Consider the following 17,921-nt stretch of genomic DNA (forward strand, 5'->3'; position numbering starts at 1 on the left):
TGATCTTGAGTTATCGGACACTGAAAGGGGTACAGGGTTCTGTGTGGACCTGGTGGTGAGGGGGGTGCCGGGCCAGGCAGGTCTGTTTCCTAAGGACTGGTGGAGAGGGAAGGCACTTGCATTGAATAGACAGGGGTGGATTTTTAAATTCCCTTATGCTGCTTAGTATTGGGACATGGAATGTCAAGGGTCTTAACTCCCCTCAGAAGCGCCAAAAAGTTTGGAAATATCTTACTGATCATCACCTGGATATTGTGGGGCTCCAGGAGACCCACCTGGCGCGTAAAGATGAACTCCGGCTGCGCCATAGACACTTCCCGCTAATCTATAGATCCTCTGCATCCACTAAACATAGAGGGGTAGCGCTTCTCTTTCGAGCGTCTCTACCGTTCTAACCTTTGGGGATTAGCTGTGACAAGGAAGGAAGGTGGCTTATGGTCAAGGGGGTGCTCGGTGGAGTGACGTGTACGTTTGTGGTGGTGTATGTCCCCAACTCGGGGCAGAATGCTTTTCTCCGGGACCTGCTGGACAGGGCGGGGGACTTTGTTGAAGGCATTATGGTACTAATGGGTGATTTTAATATGGTTTGGGACAAAGATCTGGACAGCTCTTGGGCGCAGAGGGCGGGGGCAGGAGTATTTTCCACTGAAAATCAGGGAATGATTGGTGAACTTGGCTTGATTGATTGATTGCTGGAGATTCCTACACCCCCAGTCGCGCGACTACACATTCTTCTCCCATGTCCATCACTCCTACTCCAGGCTTGACCATATTTTTGCGAGCCAGGCCCTTCGTGGGGATATCCGAGATTCTAGCGCTTTCCCTCTGTCTGTATCGGATCACAGCTTGCTGGTACTAGGGTTGCGCTGGCCGTCTGGGGGGGATGGGGTGAGAAAGTGGTATTTTCCACCGGCGCTTGTCAGGGATGACGTCTCCTGCAGGGAACTACGCAAGGCAATAGGGGAGTTTCGGACTCTCAATCCGGCGTCGGACACCTCCCTCTTTAATACCTGGGATGCGTGTAAGGCCTCCATAAGGGGCACGTGCCTTCACCTTAACGCCAGCCTCAATAGGTTGAGACGGAAGGTGCGGGAGGAACTGGAGGCGGAACTGGCTGCCTTAGAGCAGGCCCACAAAGCTAATCCATCTAGGCTCACTCTGAGACCACTGACTGCAGTGCGGGGTAAGTTGAAGGCCCACTATGCCAACGGTGCGGAGTTTACCCTGCTTCGGCGCATCTCCTACTCTCAGGGAAATAAAATAGGTAGACATCTGGCTCGCCAACTACGAGATAAACGGGAAAGGGAGTATATAGGTGGCATCTTGGATTCTTCGGGAACGCTTCACCACGGTGATGCAGATAAGGCACACCTCTTTGGCCGGTTCTATGAGGCCCTTTATAAGGGTGACTCCCTAGACCGAGCTGCTCAGGATCGCTTTCTGGCTGACCTCCCCATTCCATGGGTATCGAAAGAGTGGAACGAACTGCTGGCGGCCCCTATCTCTAGGGAGGAGGTGTTGGAGGCTATCGGGGACCTTACGCTCCACAAAGCTCCTGGTCTGGATGGCTACACGGCGCTGTTCTACAAATCCTTTGCTACGGAGGTCTGCGAATTTTTGGTACCCCTCTTCAATGAAATGGCAATCACGGGTCGCACCACGGGCCCCATGGCCGAGGCTATGATTTCCGTGATTCCTAAACCGGGGAAGGACCCGTCCCACTGCTCGTCCTACCGCCCGATAGCTCTACTCAACATTGATGCTAAGCTATACTCTGCTATCCTTGCACGTAGACTTCGGGATCTGATGCCGGCCATCATTCACCCAGATCAATCAGGGTTTATTAAGGGGCGTCAAACGCACGATAACCTGAGGAGGGTGATTCACCTCATTGAGAAGGCCACAAGGTTTCGTCTCCCGGCGGTGCTGGTGGGGTTGGATGCGGAAAAGGCCTTTGATCGGGTGGACTGGAACTTCATGTTTCGCACCTTGCAGGCCTTTGGATTCTCGCACCAATTCATTACCATGATTCGCGCGAACTATAGCACCCCTTGCTCCAGTGTGATGATTAATGGACACGGCTTCGCTCACACCAGAGGTACGAGACAGGGCTGTCCTCTTTCACCTCTGCTCTTTGCCTTAAGCATCGAGCCTCTGGCCATCGCGCTGCGCGAGCAGGAGCTGATAAAGGGACTTCCCTTTTCGGGGGAGCAACGTAAGATCTCCCTTTTTGCGGACGATGTGCTCCTCTCAGTGGGGGACCTGGCACAATCTCTGCCGCACATTCAAACTCTGCTGTCCAACTTTGAAGAAGTCGCCGGATTCAAAGTTAATTTTGATAAATCTTATATCTTGAACTTGACACTCCCGCCGACCGAGGTAGAGCGATTACGACCGCTTACGCCGTTGGCATGGGCGCCGGCCTCCCTGCTCTATTTAGGGGTCCGACTGACACCTTCTATTGGCTCCCTGTTCGCAGCGAACTTTCCGCCTATGTTATCGGCTGTAAGGGGGGAACTGGATAGGTGGAAGCCAAAATACATTACTTGGCTGGGCAGGATCCATGCCATCAAGATGGTCCTCCTCCCTAAATTTCTGTACCTTTTCCAAGCCCTCCCCCTACCGATGGAGATGGATTTCTTCAGACGGCTGAAGACCCTCTTGCTGAAGTTCATCTGGCAGGGTGGACGGGCACGCCTCTCCTATGCGACTCTGAGGCGCCCGAGGGAGGAAGGAGGAGTGGGCCTCCCGAACATGCACCTGTACTATAAGGCCGCGCAACTGCGGGTCTTGGTGGAGTGGTCGCAGCAAGAATCTGAAAAACACTGGCTGCACATGGATAGGAGTGTGGCTGGGAGGTCGATCTGGGACCTGGCTTGGAACCCAATCCAGACAGGCCTAGCAATGCTTACGTCAGCACTCCCACAGGCACTGTCCTAAAGGTGTGGGACACGGTATCGGGAGACGAACGCTGGACGTCGTTCCCCTCCCCTTCACTCCTTTGCACTTCAATCCGGCTTTTCCGCCGGCGCTACGGGAGGGACCATTTCGGCCTTGGAGGGAGGGCGGCTGTAGGGCCCTTACACATCTTTTCCATGGCATGGAACCCCTCACATTCTCTAATTGCATGCGGGACTACGGCCTGCCGCCCACGGAACAATTCCGGTATGCCCAGCTGATCCACTGGGCAACCTCGCCCGGTCTGAGAGAGGCGGCTACGAGACCACCCTCACCTTTCGAAGCCTTTCTTTTGCGGACTGCCACAATGAAGGGAACAATCTCCTTTTTATATAAGCTCTTGCTTGGCACAGTGGTCTCCCCTCGTCCCCGCTATATGGACCACTGGGAAGGTCAGCTGAATAGGGACATAGCGGAAGGTGAATGGAACGGTCTCTGGCGGGACATTAAGACCCACAATCACTCAGCAGATCTAAGGGATGCCCATTACAAAACTATGTTTGATTGGTATCTCTACCCCTCAAAACTTCATCGCATATTCCCGGCGTCTTCGGATCGCTGCTGGAGCGGCTGTGGCTTACTGGGCGACTTTCGCCACATCTGGTGGGACTGTCCAGTCATTCGACCTTTTTGGGCCGAAATTTTATCTCATATCAAAGACATGTTGGGGTATCCGATTCCGGACTCCCTGTCCTTTGTTATCTTGGGTCTCCGAGATCCGCTGCTGGAACATCAGACGAAAGCAGACAAACAAATTATGTGGCTGTGTTTAAGGGCGGCTAAGCTAACATTGGCTGCGGCCTGGAAAAAAACGACGGCCCCGGCTATGTCACTATGGCACGCAAAGTTATGGAGATTAATGAGCTTGGAGAGAATGGCGGGCATCTTCTTGGGCAACTTTAAGAACTTAATGTTCCGGTGGGGGCCTTTAGTCAAGTATCTGTCGAATTGTTTGCCATCTGCTGTCTGTCCATCGGCCTTACGAGCACTTCACCTTTTCCAAGTTAATTGCCCGAATGATGTGAGTGTGTAGCGAAGAGTGAGAGTGTGATCTGGCGCCACCACCTGGGGAAGGGGGGGGGGGACTGCGGGGGGGGGGTGGGAAGGGATCATAGTTGGGGGGGTTCTGTACTTGTTGCGGCACTGAGGAAGGAACTTGCCTGCCCGGGAATTTCCCGTGACATTTCGTGTAACTGGATTATCCTTCCTCATGGCAGACTCAGCGGAGACATTGAGTAACGTCTGGTGGTTGGAACCCTTCACCGTCGCTATTCTTCCGGACGCCGCTTAGTGCGGTTACCTGGGGCTCGAGGTTTCTAATGGATATGTCGGAAGTTCCTGCAAGGCTCATGTTTGTACTGCTGCAATATTGCCGCTTGTTCTCCTTTCGGTCTTTTTCCTAACTCTGTTTCCTCTTTCAAATACAATAAAACCAACTTTTACAAAAAAAAAAATATCTTAGCACTCTTCCAGACCCCAAGACGCATAACATGCCACCCAGCCCTCGCGCTAACAGGTATCAGGCATACAACAGTAGTGCTGATTTTCGCTGATTCTTCTAGCGGGTAAGAATGGGAGAGGGTAGTCATCTCGGTGCATTGGGTTCATGAGGAGGGTGAGATGTTACTCAAATTCCATGAGCCAGGATAATAGTGGATTTCACACAGGGACTTTCCTCTATTCTTTCTTTTCTTGTGGTATCTCCTCACAGATTGAGAATAAGAGAGAACAAAGATATAGGACTAGGATAAAGTACCTTTATGTTGAGTTTGTTACTTCCAGTTCGAAGGCTCTTGTCTAATCCCAACTCTCTCTGGGCACCTGCTTTGTCATCGATCAAAATTAACTGAAAGGTAGGCTTCTTTAAAATGGAAGCTTTGCACTTGAGTGAGGGGTACATATACTACATTACATGTATGCACTTTGCTACTTGCATGCATGCGATGTACCAGGTTAAAATCAGAAGCAGTTTCCAGCTTCACCACTAGGTGGTAGTGTACATGAGGAATAATGGTAGGCGAAAGCCTATAACAGGACTAACAATCACCAACAAGGTAAATCTGTGTGCTTTTGGAGGAAGATCAGTTTTTAGGTCTGCCTTGTAGTACAGCTGTCTGAAAGATCTACTGTTACCAATTATTTAAAATGACATAGGGTGTGCATTTGGCTCAGCCCAGAGAAGTACTGCCCTCGCCTTACATGCTATTGGTTGGAATGAGTATCATTCAAATCTCTTTGCAGTGCTTTCATTTGAATACATGATTGACTATTTTACATCTCAAAAAAGCACTCAATCATTCTACATTACAATATCTTATAGATGCATTGATTTTTTTTGTCACTGCAGCAGCTGTTTTAATGTGTTATTCTGGACTCAAAATGCATGCTGGACCTATTGACTATGCGCATGCTTGTTTATGTTGCAATTAATGTCTTCTCCATATCAAAGGTGCACCTGAATCCTCTCAACCTCCATATTTTTTTGCATTTATTGTTCTAGATGGACAGCAGAGCCTCTAGACGGTACTATGTACTTACTAATGTGATGTATTGTAAAATTCGTCATTCACTACTAATTTTCTCCCATACAAGAGAACACATGTTTTTAATGATAATAAGCTTTAGAATTTCCATTTTAAAGACAATTTGAAATATACACTGGTGCAAGCTCATGTCGCTATAGATGGGGTATCAATATCATCAATGCAATATTAAGAAATGCTGCTCCACTACAATGATTCATGTCTTACAGTGTCCCGACAATTTCAAACTGTGAAGAGTGTCAATGCAACCACAGGTTGATGGTGCTGTATAAAAAAGAATTAAAACATAATAGAGCAACAAGTGACCTGCAAAAGCCTACATTCAGTAAGTTTGATAGAACAAGTTATCCTTTTTTAAAGCCACAGGAATAAAAAACAGAAAGTAATAAACTATTGTTGGATATGCACAATACCTGCACATTGAAGTGCGGATGATGCTGAACTTGATCGCCTGGGTGTGGTTCTGGTACTCTTTGAGATCCATATAGGTTGGTTGGATCAGAGACCCTTGGAGGGGCGAACAGGCCAGGAATTGTTGGCCTCTGAATAGTGAGGAACGATCGATTCACAAGGAGAAAGACAAAAGAGGCACCATCAGTAATGCTGGCACTTAAATCTACATACATGGAGAAAAGTGTGGCAAGACAATGTGCTCAGAGGGAGGGCATTTTAAGACCTGAGACTTCGTACTCAATGACTCCAACATATCACATCTGTTTCATGAGGTGAACTAGTTTGAAAATATATAATACAGATCTGCCATGTGTGTGAGCCTGGAAATGATTATTTATGGTGGGGTTGTTTGTATTAAAATCATTTTCAAAAGAAATCAATTTTCCAAAGTTTGTTCAAGAGCACCTTTTTTCCATAGTACATGTGTAACATACCATAACCATTTAGGAAATAAGATTGGTATCAAATAGAGACTTGAGTATGGCTGACACCTTTACTTACATAATGCTCAGTGCTTCGTTGGAACACAATAGAGCCTTGTAGATCAATGGAGGGGGTGAGAATTGATTTAAGATGATATATTTACACATACATCTTTCCAATAACATTCCTTACATTGCACATATGTGCAATCTGAGGTACAGGAAAATTTCATGTTTTGTTCTGCACCACACAGTGTTTGCTGCCCATGTGCCAAACCAGTACATATACCACTTCTGTAGACCTCAATACATCCATCATTGAAACAATCTCTATTAAGACCCTGAATCAAAAAAATATAGGCGTTATACTCTTTCTGTGGAAATAAGTAATCTACTAGAAATGTAGTTTAAATCTATTCGGTCTGTTGATTAAACAAAATATCTAGCTTTAGCAATGTAAGAACCCCCACAGCCCTGAAAAAGTCTACAAAGTGGGATGCAGACAGGAACACTGGTTCGAATGTATGTGCAGTTTCAAGTCGTCCTTCCACCTTCTTGCACAAATTAAGAAAGCACCCATTGAAAGAATAAAGGGCAGAAAGTATGTAGAAGCAGGGTGGCATGAATATGATGACGGGATGGTCAATGCCAGGAATTTACTTTGGAAAGTCTGATTCTCCTAGTCATTGTTGTTTTACCCAATTATGAACTCTCTTTCAGGGGGAGACGTAATGATATAATATGCAAATTTAAGACCTGGATCTGCCAAATTAATGGACTTGGGAGTCATCCTCTTTAGAATTTTAGAACCCGATATATTGTCCAGTGGTAATGGACTCTAATTTCAGGAGTGAATGTGAAATATGGAGAAAAATCTATTGGTTGAAATCTCTCAGTGATACCAACTCTACTGTCAAGAAGTTCGTAAGACACTGAAAGATTTTCAATTGCCATTAAACTCAAAATCTTAAGCTCACTCCAAAGGCATAATGATGAGTAAATTGTAAGGGTTGCCGTATTTAGGTTCTACAGCTGCCCAGGCATTGATTATAGCTCATATTTTATACAATTGTCAGACATTGTTAGAAACTTGTATGTGCAGCTTCTGCTCCTTGGTCTCTGGCTCAAACTGTCAAAATGTTGAGAATGTCAAGGAACCTACAAAGTGTACACGCTTACAAATCTGTTTAGTGTCCTGGTTGGTTGCAATGTCCGTTAACTACTCAGGAGAGAACCTATATTGGAAGTATCTCCACATGTGTGCCTGAGTGGTGATGTATGGTTTCTTACCGGTCCGTGTAGTTTTTCAGCTTGAAGTTTCTGAATTCACATACTGTGCATTTTTCCGCCATCTAGTGAATGGGTCTTGAATTCTCCATAAAATCTTTCGTCCTTCTCGTTTTGCTTTTTTGCTGTTTTGGTGGGCATTAACCCCTTGCATGCTGATGACGGCCCCCAGCCGTCATGCACTACAGTGCTCGTGTGCTGATGACGGCTGGGGGCCGTCATGACCGCACCCGCGCTGTAATCTTCAGCGCAGGAGCAGAATCGCGGCAGCATGGAAGCGGTTAAAGCACCTCCATTTGGTGTCCCCATGTGACGTTGTGCTTCCTCTGGAAGCTCCCACCTTTGGTCACCATCTTCAGAACCTTTTTTTTTCTCATGTTGTTCCCTCCTCTCATCTTCTTGGTGGAAGTGGGTGGGTTTGATTGTGAATCCAGAAAACTCTAAGCTGCACAACTGCACTGACAAGTAAGAAACCAGATGTTTTGCAGCGTGAATCTTTTCTGGATTAACATGCTGTGCATCGACTTTTAAGCGGTTTGTTCCTTCTGTTGTTGTTGAGTTGAATATGAGCATTGATTTGTTAACAGATGCTGCAAGACCTTTTGTCCCACTTGTGGTTTTTTGTCTATCTGTATATCCACACAATAGTGTTTTGGTACCCTGTGCACGGATTACCACGTTACTGCCATACAAATGTCTTTTAATGGTGTATTTGCTAGAAAGGCAGTGATTGCTCCGTTCTTTCTAGTTGAATGTGCCCCTGGTGTTGAATGTAATGTTTATCCTGCATTCTTGTGGCACAACAGATTAGTTACTGGTCTTCCTAGAAAACTGTTTGCAAATGAAACAAATAGCTGTTTTGTTTTCCTGTGTGGTTTTGTTCTTTCAATGTAATACATTACAGCTCTTCTTGCATAAAATCTGTGCAATGTCCTTTCTGCATGCATACTTGGGTTTGGAAAGAAACTTGGTATTTGAATACTTTCATTGAAAGTGGAATTGTGAGATTATATTTGGAATGTGAGTCCGTTCTCCTGACAATTCTGTCTTTGTGTACCTGATAATCTGGTTCTTTTTAATGTGAGTGCCTGTAACTCACTGACCCTGCGTAGTGAAACTATGGCCAATAAAAAGGCAGTCTTTAGAGTGAGCATTTGCAATGTTGCCTTGTGTAAAGGTTCAAATGGTGCCTTTATCAGTTGTGTGATAACTGCATTCAAATTCCAAGTGGGTCCAGGTACCTTTTTTGGTAGCACAATTGTCTTTGCTCCTTGAAGGAAGCTCTTTACCACAGGTGCTGCGAAAAAAACTTCTCCCAATGTGGTCCCATATGTATGCCACTATTGCTGCTAAATGAACCTTCAAAGATGCATATTTTAGTTTGCAGTGTAGGAGATGTGTTAAATATTTTAACACCATTTTATCTCGTGTTTTTCCTTAATAATCTCTCTTTAAGACACCAGAGTGAACATCTTTTCCATTTAGCCTCATAGCAACCTCTTGTTATTGGCTTTCTTGCCTCTCTTAGGACAGCCATCACAGACTCTGGTAGTATTAGGTATCCACATGTTAGTGTTCAGGAGCTATGCTGCTAGGCTTAAAGACATTGACTCTGGTTCTGGATGTAGTACACCTCCTTCTTCCACTGACAGCAGATCTTGTTGGTTTGGTAATCGGTTAATTTTTCCCTGAGATAGATCTATCAGCTTCGAGAAACCTCACCCGGCCCGGACACGGAAAGGATTGACAGATTGATAGCTCTTTCTCGATTCTGTGGGTGGTGGTGCATGGCCGTTCTTAGTTGGTGGAGCGATTTGTCTGGTTAATTCCGATAACGAACGAGACTCCTCCATGCTAACTAGTTACGCGACCCCCAGTCAGGGATGGCGAAGACAGCGAAGATAGCAGAAGATCGAAAGATGATGCATCGCGAACACTTTACTACATTGACCAGAGTCCTTGGGGCGACACCGCCGGTGTGTGAGTAGTGTGCGACCCCACCCCCATTTGTAGCTTCGAGAATCAGGACTGTCTTGTCCATTGTGGAGCAATTAGTATCAGGGTCATCCTGCTGTTCTTGCGTTTGCTGATCATCCTGTGCAGTAGTGGTATCAGGTTTAATGCGTACGCAAATCTCCTTAACCAGTTTAATAGACAGTGCATTCTCCATGGATTTGCGGTAACGTCTGGAGGCAACGCTTTGGCATTTTGCATGGAGTTGCAAACCAATCTATTTATGGAGTTCCCCATTTCTAAAAAATCCTGTTGAGCACTGTTTGGTTTAGTTCCCATTCATGAGAACGTGAGGCTTGCCTGCATGTTCTGTCCGCCTCAACATTGTCTTTTCCTGGTAGATGGACTGCTATGATTTCCATCTTCCTGTGAATCAACTATTTTCACAGCTCTTCTGCTTATTTTGAATGTAGTCAACCCCCACCTCCTTTGTTGATGTAGAACATGGTGGTTGTATTGTCTGTTTGGATCAATGTTGTATTCAACCACAACTCTTTCTAACAGGCTTTTAAGGCTAGGAATACTGTTTTTAGTTCTACAATGTTGATATGCTGAACAGCTTCTTGTTCCTTTCAGACGCCCCACACCTTGAGATTGTTCATGTGAGCTCCCCATCCCATATGAGAGGCGTCTGTTGCAATGGTCACTGTAGGAGTTAGTGGAGCAAATGTTCCTCCTTGTGTTATATGTGATCTGCTCCGCCATGCTATCTCCTCCCTTATCTTTTATGTAACAACCACTAGATCTTCCAAACTCCTAACTCCCGGTTGCCTGTGACCATTGATCTTACAACCATTCCTGATTTGGTCTACTGTGGAGTCTTGCATTTTGAATCAAAGGGAGGCTGAAAAGCCATCATTCCTGGTAACTTCTCCACTGTCCTCACTGTCAGAGCTTGCCCCTTCGGTACAGGTGTGTTTCCTTCACCAGTGATTATGTTATCTTCTCGCTGGGACACACCCCCTTGGGCAGAATCAAACCTTGCCCACAGAAACATTTTCACTTGTTAGGGTTGTGGAAATGACTTCTCTATGTTTAGCAAAAATCTCAGCCTGTGTAGAGTTCTCATTACTTGCTTATGTGCTCTTCGCAGTTTTTGCGTGAATTTGCCTTACCAGCCAGTCGTTTAGGTAGGGATAAACAGTTATGGCTTGTCACAGTAGTAGCTAGACACTTTGAATACTATTCATGTGGATTTGATTCCGAAGGCTAGTAACTTGAACTGCTAGTGTTTTTTTGTCTATCACAACTCTGGGGTATTTTCTGTGACCTGCATTCATTGGGATGGGCAAATAGGGGATTTCCTGGCAACAATAGACTTAAAAGCCACCTATCTGCAGTTTTGGTATTACCTCCTGCAGAGTGGTCTTCTTAAATTTGAGTTTTTATAAAAAAGAATTAGAAACCTCAGGTCTGGAATTGGCTGTAGTGTTTCATCTACCTTTGGGATCAGAAAATACGTTGAGTAGTTTCCTTTGTTGATTGCTGTTATTGGTACTGGTTCTATGCCATAATTTTTTCTTTTTATTTTAGTAGAAGCGATGTTCCCTACTTTAAATAAACATTTTTTCTGGGTCCCTTGCATGGAAGGGTCTTGTCTAGTTCTATGCAATATCCATATTGTATTATGTTTAGGATCAATTTTTCTGAAGTCATCTTCCTCCACTCCCAAAGGAAGTTTTTTATTCTGCCTTCTACTGGTGTTAGGTTTAGGAGTTGGTGTTTTTTTGTCTTTTTTCTCCCTGTTAGTAGAAAGTGTTTTGTGACTGACGTCAATTCAAATTGACATTTGAGGAGAGGTGAGTTAGAGAAAATTATGTCAAGAGTGTGCCCTGCTGTATGGGTTGGACCATCATTAATTTTTGGGAGGTTCAGTGTAGATAGGTCACCTAAGAAAGATGATATTTCTGCCTTATCAAGGCATTCACAGTGTATATTGAAGTCTCCCAGCAATATAAAGTTGCTGGAGGAGATCACATACGGAACTATCAACTCCATGAGTTGGAGAGAAAAATCAGCTTTGGGGCCTGGTGGGCGGTATATCAGTGCCCCTTTCCAGCTATTTTGTGACGTAAGATCCATCCTAAAAATCAGTATTTCGACCTTCTCATTGCTACGTTGTTCTAGGGTTGTAATTTTCACTTTATCATTATGGATGATGGCTATCCCTCCTCCTATTTTGATCTGCCTGTCAAGTATTTGGATCCTATAACCTTCTGATATAGCGATGGTGATGGCAGGGGTGCTGGTAGGTTTAAGCCATGTCTCAGTTAAAAAATCTACATCAGGTGTTTGAGCTAAGGAGGTCCCAGATTTCAGTCGCATGTTTAGGGAGTGATCTCACATTTCCCAGGAAGCCTTTCCAGCTTTGTCTGGGGGTGGAGGGAGTTAGTTTGCACTCAGGGTTCAGAGTCAGATCAGCTGATTTCTTGGAGTTTCATTTATTTGTGTCAGTGCTAAGTTTATACAACCCTTTTGTGTAATCTTATTTTGGTGCTGCCACAACAGGATTTATGCTCTGATACCTGCAATATGGGCAGGAAAAGAAACCTTCTAGGTAATTTAGGTGATGTGCTTCGTTACAGTAACATGAGTGACAGACTGGATGGAGTGCTGGGCTCGCCTCTGCCTCGCTCTTAACCTCTTCAGTGTGAACACGGAACAGGTGATGCAGTCCTTGCGGTTTGTCTTTCTGTGCAAATTTGCGGTGGTAGTTTTTGAAAGGTGTTTTCTCCATTACTCCGTACAGGGAGGACCCCGCACGAGCATTCTCCATCCAGTTGAGGAAATTAATCGCCTCCTCTCAAAATCTCCCCCTTCTTTAGATGTTTTCCTTAACTTCAGTTGACTTTTTCGGTGAACTTCTCACGATCTTCAGTTAACTGCTACTAAGTGTTGGAGACTCCTCAGCATGCATCCAGACCCAATGGCGGAAAAAAAGAATCGAAGATTCCAGAAGAAGCACAACAACATCACAAGGGGACACCAAATTGATGTGAGTCGATGTCCAGAAAGAGTAAAAAACAAAAAGGACAAAAGACTAAGGAGAATTTCGGACCCAACCACTAGATGGCGGAATAATGTACAGCATGTGAATCCAGAAAAGATTCACTGTGTAAAACATTTTTTCTCATAAGCAGCAACACACTAAGTCCAGCACACTCCTACGCATTAAACTGTACTCTGTTACCGTATGACAAAAATTAGTTGAGCTGGGCCATCACGCTGACAAGTACTGTATATGATACATATGAATGGAATTAGACATGACATACCATTTGTCCTGGTTGCAATGCTTGGTTGGGCATTCCTCCATAAAATGGGGGATGAGTAAACCGTTGTTCATGTGAAGGTTCCTTTATCTGCGGGCGAGTCATGTTGCTGCTTGGAGAATCTGTGGGTGGACTTCGTTGGGGTTTCCCAATCTCAGAGGGGTGTTTCCAACGTGCCTCTTCCTTGGATTTGCTCCAGCTTCCAGAACTACCACGCATAGAACGGCTTCTTCTCTTCTCGCGTTTCTCCTTTACATCCTCTCTGATCCAGAATTCATCATCTGTGTCACCATCATCCCCCGGGAAGTGCTTCTGCAAGGCCTTTTGAAAAACTCTCTCCAAATTGTCAGCCATCATCGTGTACTCTAGAGTGAACAATTGAAGTAAAAATATAAATAAAAAAAAGAAACTCTTAAAAGTAAAGTACCTTTGAAGCGTAGTTTAAAACCCCCCCACAATTTTACAGAACTTGTCCAAATCAAGATTCTGACATTACTATATCTTGCAGGATAATAATTAAGTCTCACATACAGTTCTAGAGTTGTTGGAACCTCTTGGTGTACACTTTATGTCCCACATGCCCTTACTAATTAATTTCCTACTTAAATACTACAGGACTGGGTTTGAGTTGATTTTAACTTCTTGTCCCATCACTATTAAGCACTTTAATGCAATTGTTATGTTTATTTTTCACCTTACGATTGAACTGATTTTGTGGGAACAGTGGTGTAGTGGTAAGTTTGTGTTAAAAAGAGAATCAGGTTTTATTAATTTCATACCAGTTTGTGGTTATCCCTTCTGACTCTAGGGTGCACTAAGGTACCAAAGAAATCTATGACATTCACCAGTGATTCTTAGACAGCTTTTGAGTCCTGCACATTGTGTGGAAAGTGTGTTATGCGTGTCATACAAAAAGGCAACACTGACACCATTCATGGAGAATGTGAAAACATAGCACCACAGCAGACAGCAATACACAGCTAAACATGGTAAGAGGATGGTGAAGGCCACAAACTCAAACTGATGGAAAAGAGGTGAAGAGTTTACTTGAGAACAGAGTGCATGAACTGTAAGGTCATAGTTAGAAGAAAACTCGAGTTTAGGAAGCTCAAAGGAATTTATAGCCTTAGCACACTGGCACATATTCTGTGCTTTCAATAGATTGGGAAGACGATTAGACATTAGGAGCAGAAGATCGAATTAGCCAAGAACACAAAGAATCTGATAAGAGGTCCTAGGTGCACAATTAAAGCACACAAATGAGTATGCCTTTAACCCAAATACACATGCATTCAAATGTAGAAGAATATATTTGTTTTTTAAGCATGGTTAGAAAGTGCAAGAAAGGGTGTCTAGTAAATTAGGTTAAAGTCAAGGGTCACAGGTGGACACAAGTCTTTTTGTAATTTAAGTGTACCGATGTTTAATAGTCTAGTACCATGTTTTTTAAAAACAAAAAACATTTGTAACCCCATCCCCCGTTCAACTTTGTATAAAAATAGCTGTCTGTAAAGCAGCAAATTGAGACCGGCTGCTCGCTTGTGTGAAGAAAGTCGATCTGTCACGACTGTAAAGAACTGTTATTGCATTGCCAAAGATTAGCCTGTCTTTTCTACATTTTTAAGTTACCCTGCGACAGACCACACTTTAAAGTGTTCTAAAAGTGTTTAAAAAAAGTGGTTAAAGTGTTTACTATTAGATTTAAGCGCTGCCTTCGATACTGATCCAACGCTTACAGGAGGCGGGAGTGACTGATATCGCGCTCCAGTGGTTTCGGTCCTTTCTTTCGGATCGTTCCTTTAAAGTGGCTATACCACCTGGCCAATCCGCCACCTATCCCCTGGATTTGGGGGTACCACAGGGATCCTCGTTGAGCCCCACAATGTTCAACCTCTATGTGAAACCGTTGGCTGGTGTCGTCAAACAGTGGGGTCTTACGATGGCCTCATACGCGGACGACACACAGCTAGCGGTGACACTTAGTGGAGACCCTGAGGTGGAGGCCCCCAGATTCCGAGCGGGTCTTGTGGCAGTGGCAAGCTGGCTTCGTACCAACTGCCTTCAGTTGAATGCCACCAAAACGGAGGTGTTGGTATTAGGGAAGCACGCTGAGCTATGGGGTAACCAATGGTGGCCATCAGAGTTGGGTGTCACGCCTATTCCAGCTTCTGGAGTGAGAAATTTAGGCATTTGGATGGATTCCGCGCTCACCTTCAGAGACCACACCAAGAAGGTGGCTGCCATGTGCTACGGCATTTTGCGGGGAATAAGGCCAGTTTTAAAGTATTTTGATCCCCCTACCAGACAGCTTGTGGTCCAGGCCTCAATACTATCTCGGCTGGACTACGGCAGCTCGCTGATGCTAGGGGTGAATCAAGCGGAGGCCTCTAGGCTCCAAAGAGTACAAAACGCCGCGGCACGGGCCATTGTGGGCCTTCCCAGACATTGCTCAGTGTCTGGAACCATCACGGCCTTACATTGGCTCCCGGTCAGACAGCGAATTAAGTTCAAAGCGCTGTGCCTGGCCTTTAAAATTTTGAAATTTTCTTCGCCGCCGGCACTCGCCAACCTACTCACGCCCTATACTCCTACAAGATCCTTGAGATCGGAGGGGCTTCACCTGGCTGCTTGTCCACGCTTCAAATTGAGCAGAATGGGTGGCCGCTCCTTTAGGGTGCTCGCGGCAGGTTTATGGAATTCGCTTCCGGTACATATTCGAGCTCTTGAAGACTTGCTCGCCTTCAGGCAGGCGATTAAAACTTTCCTGTTTCCCTTGTCTGGTTAATTTCCCTTTCTTTTGTGTGTTATGTTATAGTGTCTGTCAAAGCGCCAGGACGCCCCTTTGCTGGGGCAGCTGTGCGCTATAAAAATATAAATAACATAACATAACATAACATGGCTGTATGTACAGTAGGGGGCTGCATCTCCTGGGTGCACAGTATCTCCAAAGGGGAACACAGCATGGAACCCTCTGTACCAAGTGATCATGGAGAAGGAGTAGTTTCTGTCCTGTAACTCCAGTTCTGTAGTAGGGGTATCTCTGTTATAGTCATAATCTAGTGAATAGTCCCGCCCATGTGCGTGGACCCCGGAGCAATCAAAAATAATCTCATAAGTTGTCAAAAAAATGCAGACCTGCACAGACACTTAAGAGAGAATTTAAAGACAGATAATGCAGCCTATATCCACAGGCTACACTGTCCAGTACTTCAACTAGAAATTCCACCAGCAAAAAAACCACAAACAGCACAGCCTGTCCAGCTTTTCCCAGCAAAAGCCTCTGGAATGATAGAGAGGAAGGAGTGGACAGACAAGCCCCATAGGCTGCCATTATGTGGCTCAGAACAGGATACTGTGCCTTTAAGAGAACCTTCCAGAACTTTCTCAGTATCTCAGAATGCACAGCAGGTCCCTTTTACTTTCAGTTCTTTTTGACGGCGTAACAGGCCAGACCTGTAGCATTCCTTACATGAATATCTTTCTCCACCGGGGAGGAGGGCGGGCGCTTATGACTATAACAGAGATACCCCTACTACAGAACTGGAGTTACAGGACAGAAACTACTCCTTCTGTAGTAGGGGATCTCTGTGTATAGTCATAATCTAGTGAATAGAATGGCAAGCCCATCCCCACACCAAAGTGGCGGTGGAGAGAAGAGAAATAACACCACTACTGTGCGAACAGATTTCGCAGCGAAGCCAGCCCAACCTGAGCGTCTGTCCTGGCATCAGTGTCCAGGCAGTAATGCTTAGCAAAGGTATGGACCGACTTCCAAGTGGCCGTCTTGCAGATTTCCGCAATAGGAACATTACGAAGCAAAGCAGTCGTGGCAGCTTTGCCCCTGGTGGAATGAGCCTTAGGTTTACCCCCTAAGGTCTTATTAGCCTTCTGGTAACACAATTGTATACAGGACACAATCCACCTAGAGATGGACTGTTTCGAGGTCGCAAGACCGGTCCTGACTGATCCATAATTGATAAACAATTGGTCTGACCTACGAATATCTTTGGTTTTATCCAGATAAAATTTCAATACCCTCCTAACATCCAGGGAATGCAGAGACCTTTCAGCTGGAGATGAAGGATTCTGAAAAAACGTAGGTAACGTTATGGTCTGGTTAACATGGAAATCCGAGATAACCTTGGGAAAAAATTTAGGGGGAGTATGCATAACAACCTTAGCAGCACGAAATACAGTATAAGGTTCTTGGCAACACAACGCCTGAATTTCACTCACTCTGCGGGCCGATGTAATGGCCACGAGGAACGCCGCCTTCTAGGACAGGTGCTGCAACGAAGCCTTATGAATAGGCTCAAAAGGCTCCTTCATCAATCTGGACAGCACCACATTCAATTCCCATGAAGGCGAAGGAAGCCGGACAGGAGGGAACACTTTCTTCAAGCCTTCCAGAAAATCCTTGATCACAGGGATCTGGAAAAAGGAAGTCTGTGAAGTGCATTTCCTGTAGGCAGTCAGCGCAGCGAGATGAACCTTAATGGAATGGACATTAAGGCCAGACTGCGCCAAATGTAGAAGATACGGAAGGATGACATATTCCTTACACGTCGTTGGATCATAGTTCTTGGACTTGCACCAGATGCAGAATCTCTTCCACTTGTAAGCATAGGAAGTCCTAGTGGAAGGTCGCTTAGCCTCCTCCAGTATGTCCATACAATCTTCTGGTAGATTCAAATGGCCATATTGCACTATCTCAGGAGCCATGCCGCCAAACTCAAAGACAAGAGGTTGGGGTGCACCATCTGCCCCCCGAACTTCGTGAGAAGGTCTGGCCGGCACGGCAGCCGTATGTGAGGAAGGAGAGACCGGTGAAACAGGTCCGTGAACCACCACTGTCTGGGCCCTTCCGGGGCAATCCGGATCATCCGCGCCCTGGACAGGGACAGCTTGATGAGCACCGCCGGAATCAGGGGAATGGGTGGAAAAGCGTACAGAAATCTGTTTGACCAGTTGAT

General features: G+C 45.4%; 1 protein-coding gene across 1 annotated transcript in view; it reads right to left on the minus strand.

Annotated features, from left to right (window-relative positions):
* CECR2 (CECR2 histone acetyl-lysine reader) overlaps positions 1-17,921 on the minus strand; it is an 849,481-nt gene that overhangs the window by 130,566 nt on the left and 700,994 nt on the right. The window contains exons 14-15 of the mRNA XM_078673636.1: positions 12,952-13,313; positions 5,915-6,043 (exon numbers count right to left, since the gene is read on the minus strand). Coding sequence (XP_078529762.1) covers positions 5,915-6,043; positions 12,952-13,313 — 491 coding nt within the window. The remainder of the gene's footprint in view (positions 1-5,914; positions 6,044-12,951; positions 13,314-17,921) is intronic.

Source organism: Lissotriton helveticus, chromosome 1_1 (assembly GCF_964261635.1).
Source record: "Lissotriton helveticus chromosome 1_1, aLisHel1.1, whole genome shotgun sequence".
NCBI classification, from domain to species: domain Eukaryota; kingdom Metazoa; phylum Chordata; class Amphibia; order Caudata; family Salamandridae; genus Lissotriton; species Lissotriton helveticus.